At 30.9% G+C, this 8,169-nt stretch overlaps 1 protein-coding gene and 1 long non-coding RNA gene across 3 annotated transcripts; both read right to left on the bottom strand.

Moving 5' to 3' along the window:
• Positions 1 to 201: 201 nt before the first annotated feature.
• LOC145163217 (uncharacterized) lies at positions 202 to 2,825 on the bottom strand. 2 transcript variants are annotated; one of them, XR_013739652.1, is made up of 5 exons: positions 1,986 to 2,825; positions 1,436 to 1,606; positions 1,185 to 1,282; positions 538 to 578; positions 202 to 359 (listed from the first exon to the last, which is right to left on the bottom strand). It is a non-coding gene; the product is annotated as an uncharacterized LOC145163217 (long non-coding RNA). The 2 variants fall into 2 exon arrangements; XR_013739651.1 differs by having other exon boundaries at positions 1,185 to 1,606.
• A 4,377-nt stretch (positions 2,826 to 7,202) lies between these two features.
• On the bottom strand, positions 7,203 to 7,652 carry LOC145165055 (putative ripening-related protein 1). Its single transcript, XM_079083691.1, has one exon. It carries the CDS (start codon positions 7,650 to 7,652, stop codon positions 7,203 to 7,205), a length of 450 nt encoding a protein of 149 aa, XP_078939817.1.
• Positions 7,653 to 8,169: the final 517 nt, after the last annotated feature.

Below are 8,169 nucleotides of genomic sequence, written 5' to 3'. Positions count from 1 at the left end.
TTGAAAATTACATCTAATTATAGCTGCAAATCGTTGTATGGCATTGCTATATAATTGGACAGGTTTCTTAAAGTAAAATGTTTTCATACAATAAAAAAAAGGTTGAATAAGCTTGAAATTTTAAATGATAATCATTTTTTGGGTTTTTTATTTTAGTATATATGTAATAAGTGTCTTTGGGTCTTTTAACGACTAAATCGATTTGGCAAGGTAAACCATCCAATAACAGCCTTTAATCTACCAAGAAAACCAACCTGTTACAAATTTGAAGCAATTGAATATCATCAAAAACTGAAAAAATCAAAACTCAAATTGACGACCAAGCACCGACTCCCTTTTGTCTCATCTTCATTATTAGCCTAAAAAATAAAATTAAACCAAGGCTCAGTGAGGAATGATAAAGTTTACATTGGTCTTACTGCGATATAAATTAGTCAATTTTTTATTATATCAGAAACAATAGCTGATAAAAAAACATTTCAAAATTAATGTTTTCTTAAGATTAATTAAAAGTTGAATTAACATGCTTCTAGTTACCTCATTTATAAGAATATCTTGTCACCTCGGTTGATTGATTGCTGCAAATCAGAAAAAAATAAATAAATAAATAAAATAAAAAAAAATAAAAAAAAAAATGACAGAAACTATAATCAGATGGTGCATCACAAGGGAGAGAATCAAATAGAGATATCGAATGTTTAGCCCTTCAAACAAAAGAAAATAAAGTAAAATAGGCAGATAAAATAGTAACTCCAACTACCACATGGATGCTTTTCGTAATTTGGCTTAGAAGGAAATAAAGATAACAAATATTTAGCCCTTTAAAAACAGTAACTCCAATTTCATATTCGAAATGAGATGGAATTGACATATCTACAACTATCAAACCTTATCCTATTCTTGTTGGTCTAGCCTAGCCAACAGTTCCTTAAACCTAAACATGAACACAGAAGAGAACAAACGTAACAGTTGACAGTTCTACAAAATTGAGTATAATTTTGACTCTTTTGATCAAACAACTCCTAAATAAGCAAAAAAATAAATAAATAAATAAAATAAAATAAAACTAAAAAAATGATATTATGAAATTAGGTTGTAACTTAAGAACGTGTGCTGATAAAATATAGCGTGTGCTTCTAACTATTATTTTTACATATAAGGAAGAGGAGGAGAAAAGATATTACCTTCAATTTTAGTTGCAATTAAAAATAGCAGCAAGTGAAATGGAAAGTATTGAACCTTATGAACCTTAAGAACCCTGTAAGAAGAGAGGTTTCATGCCCTAAATAAAAAAATAAAAAATTAATAAAAATTAATTAACCAGTGTAAACTAATAGAAGAATCTGATGAAAACTTCCAAAAATCCAGATCGAATTACCCCAAGATTCCATTGCTACTCTCAATCAATGCTATAAACAAAGAAAATTCCCAATACCTTTGATAGGAGTATGGCTGACTATTTTACCATCAAGTGATATCTACCTACATGGTCTCACCCCTTCTTCTTGTTGAACTCTGATCACCTCCCTAGCAAGTTTCAGAACACCTATCTCTTCCATCCGTATAATACAAGCCCTCTTGGAGATTCATGTGTTTTACCCTTCTCCTATAAAACGAAAACCCCATTAATCTCTGTGGCAGCAAATTTATTCTAGTTATCAATTCTCAGATTGTTGAGATTCAGACATGAGACATGAAATACAAAGACTACTAAGTGTGTTTATCACACAGTCTATCAACCTGTTAAATTATCATACAAAAGTTAAAAACTTCACTTAGACATTATATCAAACACTTGGAGTGCACAAACTAAAAGTAAAAAAAATCAAAACCGTTATAAAATAGAAACTATCATTTGCATATTTAAAAAGCGCTCAAGTTGAAGAACCAATATCAAGTCAACAATCAGAAGATTATAAACACAATAAGTTAACATTGAAAGTCGATAGTGAAAGGGAGATTAATATTCAGAGGTATAAACGAACCTTGGCGAATTTCACTGAAGCCGATACCACCGAACTGTAGGAGGAGAAAGGACCATCGATTGTGAGCAATAGCAGAACCGAAGAACCCTATTCATATTGTTGCAACCAGCAACAAAAATTTCTTATCACAGAGAGAAGGGTGGTGCTTCAAGTCCAAATTAAAATCTTGTAAAATAGGTAGTGGTAAATGATTTTAAGAATTAGCAACAGTATGTGGAGAGTAGAGGTCTATCAAGAGGTTGACTGGACAAAGAGAATTTGAGGTTGTGAGGCACGTTTCATCGACACTTCAAACAAAGCACGAGGTGGCAAGTAGTTTGGGGGAAACGACGCCGCCTTTAAGGAAAACCCACAGTGAAGACTCTTGCCTCAGCGTTAGGTCAGGATGACCAAAAGCAAGCAGGCAGCCATCTCTCGGCCGGTAAACGGTGTCGTTTCTTGAACCCCAATGTCACGTCACGATGTGGTAGGGATAAGAGGAGGTTGAGACAGGCAAGCATACACCTTACCACCAGATGACGGAGGCGTGAGGGGGAAGCCAACAACAGTCGTCTAATGCATCCAACGGCCATAAATCCAACTCTATAGCCATGGTCGGTAAGCAAGCACCTCGTTGCCATAAACACCTTAGATTTTCAGAAAAGGGTCTCGTATATAGGAGAGGATAACAATGGAAATAAGGTAGAGAGAGAAAGAGAAAAGAATGATGGAAATAAGGTAGAGGATAACAATGGCGGCCTTTCAAACTTTTGGGAGAGAGAGAGAGAGAGAAAAGAATGATTGAAATAAGGTAGAGGATAACAATGGCGGCCTTTCAAACTTTTGGGATTTTCGTTTCCCCCCAGCTGCAAAAGAAGAGAACGCGCCTTTCATTAAAAAAATATAAAGCGACATTTCTAGACGACACCCATTTTTAAATAAGTACCCTCCATGTTTTTAATTTTTTTTGTTGCACATTAATTTGAGGGCACACACAAAAGCGTGTCCTCTATCCTTCAAATTTTAGAAGACATGACATTATTTTTGTTTGCGCATCGTAAATCACCGCGTGTCATTGTTTGCGCATCATTAAATGGCTGTTTTCTAGTAGTGGTGGCAAGCAAAGAAGATTTTTTGCTCGGGTTTGCACATATCAAGCTTTTCATTAACAATTATTATGATTGTCTTGCCTTAATGGATGTGGAGTTGGCTTTGGCAGAGGGGAAACAAATTACTATGCCACAATCTTTGTTGAAAGGTGTAGGAAGCTTGAAAGAATTTGATGATGGTGAAATATGTGTTAAACCATTGGGGATAGTTTTTGTTGGGAATAATAAAAACAACAAGAATACCAAGTTTTTTTTTCAGAGTTGAGGATGTTGAAAGATACACTAATTCTTAGTATACGAATCTACTAGTTCGTATCAATAAATGCAAGAGGAATACTGAAGGTGAAAAAGCTGAAGTTCGAAGAACAATTGTTTGGTACATGGAGATTAGAAGAGTTATTCATCAGGCAACGAAGATGCTAATGACCTAGGACTCGACGCTGCTCACAAAGGGGGAGAATGTTGAGGTTGAATGGTGTTGTGAGGTGTCGAAGGTTCATGAGTCTATCTTAGTGTCGAAGACTGTATGTCAGCTTTTGTTGTATGTATTTCATAGGGGCACTTTTGTATGTTGAAGCTTAATAGTTTTAGCCCTTACGTATTTTTTGTAAGCTTCTGTAATGCCTATAAATAGGGATAGATACTAGAGATAGAGTAACTCTCGCGCATTTCGTGTTCTTATTCTATTCGCTCTTTCTAACCTTTAGAAGTTTAATTGAGCCATCCAGATCATATTTACTCATTGTGTTCATGATTCAATCTAAACTCTGATTTCATTTCATATACTCGATCTTTAATAACTACAAATCTAGTGTATTGCTGCATATAAAACCGATCAATAAGATATATATTCTATTTCAAATAAAGACCTCATAATTGTTAAAATATATTTATATTTAATCGTATAAAATATTGACCAACATTATGGATATGATTTATTTATTTTAAAGAATATTTAAGTCAATTTGTTAAAATTTAAAAGTGTTTTTTGTTAAACACTAGTTGAAGTGCTTTTGGATTTGAAGCTTTTTGTTTAACCAAAAAGCTAAAAGCTCCTGCTGTCGAACAAAACTTTTTTCTTCCAAGTTTTTTATAAAAGCTAGAAGCTCCCAAGAGCTATGTGTCGTACACACGCATAGGGCACAAGTATTTATAAGGTCCAAAAGGTCAGACTCACATTTCTAATTCTTTTACATAAATAACCCTTCCGTCTCAAATTAATTTATAATATGTTTTTTATTTATGAACCCCACTAGATCATTTTTTATTACTTTTACTTTTATAATTTCCGTTATTTATTTAATGTTTTCCTTTATTTAAATTAAAAATATAATCGTAAAAATAATGATGTTACATCAACACAACCCGATTCAAATGATTCTCAAACATTTATGAGTACTGTTTCAGTCTCAAAACTCTCTCTAATCAAGTTGTCATTGTCAGATCCTCAGTTTCGAAACGAAAATGGTCGTACACCTTCTCTCTTTGGTCTCACAAAGAATGAGTATTATACATCTGCAACCTTCATTCAACAATCTGATCTCATCCCCGAATTTAAGGAAACACGAGCTCAATTGCTTCTAGAAGAAACTTAACGTATCAAGCAAGACTAACATGCGAAAAGATCTCATTTCACCGATACTAATGATGCGCCTATTTCTCATGAACATCACAACAATGGTCGTAATTATTCTCATGGTGGTCATCACAAAGGGCACACATGCTATAGATATGGTTGCGAGCATGGGTTCAACTTTTTGCTTTAATTTTGAAATAATCATATTTATAATGAATATTCACTCTTATATTTATATGTACCATTACCAATTTTTAATTTTCGATTGTAATTTATATTAATAAAAAATATTATTTTAATATTTATTATTATTATTGATGTTATTTTATCTTTATATATATTTACTATTATTATATTTAGCTTTAAAATTAAATTAATATGTTTAGTTTAATTTTCTATTATAAGTTTAATTAGGTAATAAATACTCGCTACAAATCGAATATATCATTGAGACAATCCCATTTTTATTTACATTACGATATATAAATTTATTTTAATCCAACATACATCAAATATTATATAATTTCGGTCTCAACATTAGTTTTCCTTTATAGTTATAGAATACATTTTTTTGTCTTTTATATCGTTATAAAATACGTATTTCATATATTACTTAAAACTTGATATAAGCCATAGTATGTCACTGAGACCTTTTTATTTTTTATAATATTAATTTACTATTGTTTACATACACATGGATTAATAAGTTTTTATGTCATTTTCCATTTAAACATGATAACTTAAATAACAACATGATAACTTAAATATCGTCTAATTTTACAACTAATTATATCATTGCTATCATTTATGGTATTTTTGTTGCATCGAGAGTGCAACTCCTAGTCCGAAACAATATACATGAATTGTGATTAAAAACATACTTCCGGACGACACAACTATATGAGAAATGAAAAAAAAATGATAAAAGGATTTTTCAAAATCGGTGTTTGAAATGTCAATAATCACAACATTTTAAAGAGATTCGAACTATACATTTTGAAGTATTAGTTTGCCTCATGTCCTAAAAATTTGGATCCAATTTTTAATGAAACTAAGGGGTGTTTGAGATTGTCTTTTTAAAACAATTTAGGCTTATTTGTAAAAGTGTTTATTAGCATTTTCGATGTCAAATCGACGCTTTACAAAAGTGTTTATATTAACTTATCCGATATCAAAACACAAGAAGTTAATAAGTTGTTTCCCAATTTCTACTTAAAGATGTAAAATGACCGAGAAACATACTATAAACAATTAACTACAATAGGTTTAATTCTAATCATCTTATACTATCTTATAAAACATATTTGTCATATATTGAATTTTAAAAGGTATAAATTATAAAGTATTTTTTCACAAATCAGTTATGCATAAATAATTCATTAATACTTGTCAAAAGTTTGAAGACTTGAATTACAGAAAGTAACTAAGAAATTCAATTTGGAGCAAAATTAAAATTTCAAAATATTAAATTCTTGTATTTAAATTTATTTATATTTTTTAAACTAGACACCAATATTAATTAATTTACATCAATAGTATAAACAGACAATTTTAATATAAGGTATAAATATAAATATTTTATTTAAAAATAGTAATTTTTTTTACATAATAATTAATAATAAAATCCAATAATTATTTTCCCATAAGAAACTATTCGGCCAAAAAAGCTATTTTTCGTCGTCGCTTTTCGCGGGCAGACATCTAGTAGAAAATTTAACTAGAATAGGCTTAATTTGATAAATTGGATTAAATAAGTCATAAGCTATTTTAGATAGGTTAGAATCCACTAACTTATCAAGAACCAAAAACAAATAAGAAAGAAAATTTTGGTAGGAAGGTAAAAAAAATTTATATACATATTTTTTTTAGCAAACCAGCAAAATAAATTATTAGATGAATCAAAAGTATGATGATTCATAAGAGAAAATTCTCAAAAAACACCTTTGTAATTCATTTTTAAGTAATCAAGAAAAAATTCATTTTTATGACAATTTTAATGAATAACAACAAAATAATCGTAAAAATGAATCACCAAGATCTTTTTTGGGAATTTAATTTTTTTGTGAATCATGTTATTTTTGATTCATCTAATGATTTATTTATTTAGTTCGTCAAAAAATTATGCAGAAAAAAACTTATTACCTTCTTACCGAAATTTTATTTCTTATAGGATCTATATCAAACTTATCAAAAACTAATTATTTTAGTCAATAAATACTTTTAATTTTAATTTATGCAAACATTAAAAACACGTTGTTAACAGTACCAAAAATACAATAATATAATAATACAATAAGTTAATAAACACCTTAAATAAACAAATCAAAGGTTGGTAGACACAAATCCCTCTAAAAGTCTAACTAAAGTCTAAAGTTCTAATGCCATAAATCCTCAAAACGAACGATTAGTTTGATCATTTATAACACATAGTTGAATTCCCTTTCACAATAGGAAAAGTTAGCTAATTCGTTTTATTAATATTGTAGGTTACCTTATTGATTACACTTGGAATTATAATTAATGCAAATAACGAATACAAAGTAGGATTTTATTTCATACCGGTACTGAAAAAGTAACCACAGCTTCCCCCCATTCACTTTGAGGCACCAGAAGTGCTTCCCAAACGGCTGTAGACGCCACCACAATATTATCAGGACAATTTTCAGAGCGACACTGGTCAATCACCTTAGCTTTTACACTTTTATTATGATAATATATATTAATTACAAAAAAACACCCTTCCCCTTTATTATACCACCTGGAAGACAATGCCACGATCAACTCGCTATTCGAGTGGTACTTCCCGTCACAATCAGACGGCCTGCCACTATCTCCGCCCTTCTCAAAGCTGCTAATCGTCATCTGTGCCTGTGTAATATTGCCGGAAACAAGAAGTGAGCGTTTCTTGACATGTTGCTTGGAAGTTACGATTTTGTCCCTCGATTGAGCATTGGTGATAAGTATAGAAAAGAGAACCAGAAAGAAGATAGTGGTTTGCTTCATTTAATCTTTAGTCTATGTTTGTTTGTTATGGTATATATTTCATTTTCATGTAACGAAATTGAATATATTGTGAAATAATTTTTTGTCGTGAGCATAGTTAGGTTGATGCATGCTTTCCGTCATTGTTGAAAATGCAAGCAAATAGACAAATTGAGGTGGAAGTTGCCTTCTTTCCGAAACGCGTTGAAGAAGAAATGCAAGAAAAAAACAAATTGATGGTTGACAATCTCATTAAATTTTGGAAATTTAATTGTCTTTCACACCCGCAGGCAGCATTTTTACTTTAATTGTCTTTACCCTCTCCATTAACTGCATTACCCTTACTGATTCCATGGATCATGTATGCCTTCTTTTCCCTCTAAATCGATTTATCCTCCAGTGTTCTTCATCATCAACAAAACTCCACTTCACATCAACCTCTGGATGAAAAATGGTGGTCCTCCGTATTTGTTGGCAGAAAACAAGAGCATATACTTCAAATACTTGGAACTTTTATCAACTTTCCACATAAAATCAT

Source organism: Lactuca virosa, chromosome 3 (genome assembly GCF_052849685.1).
Source record: "Lactuca virosa cultivar CGN04683 chromosome 3, Lactuca_virosa_CGN04683_v6, whole genome shotgun sequence".
Taxonomy (NCBI): Eukaryota; Viridiplantae; Streptophyta; class Magnoliopsida; order Asterales; family Asteraceae; genus Lactuca; species Lactuca virosa.
This window is presented reverse-complemented; position numbering and strand designations above follow the sequence as displayed.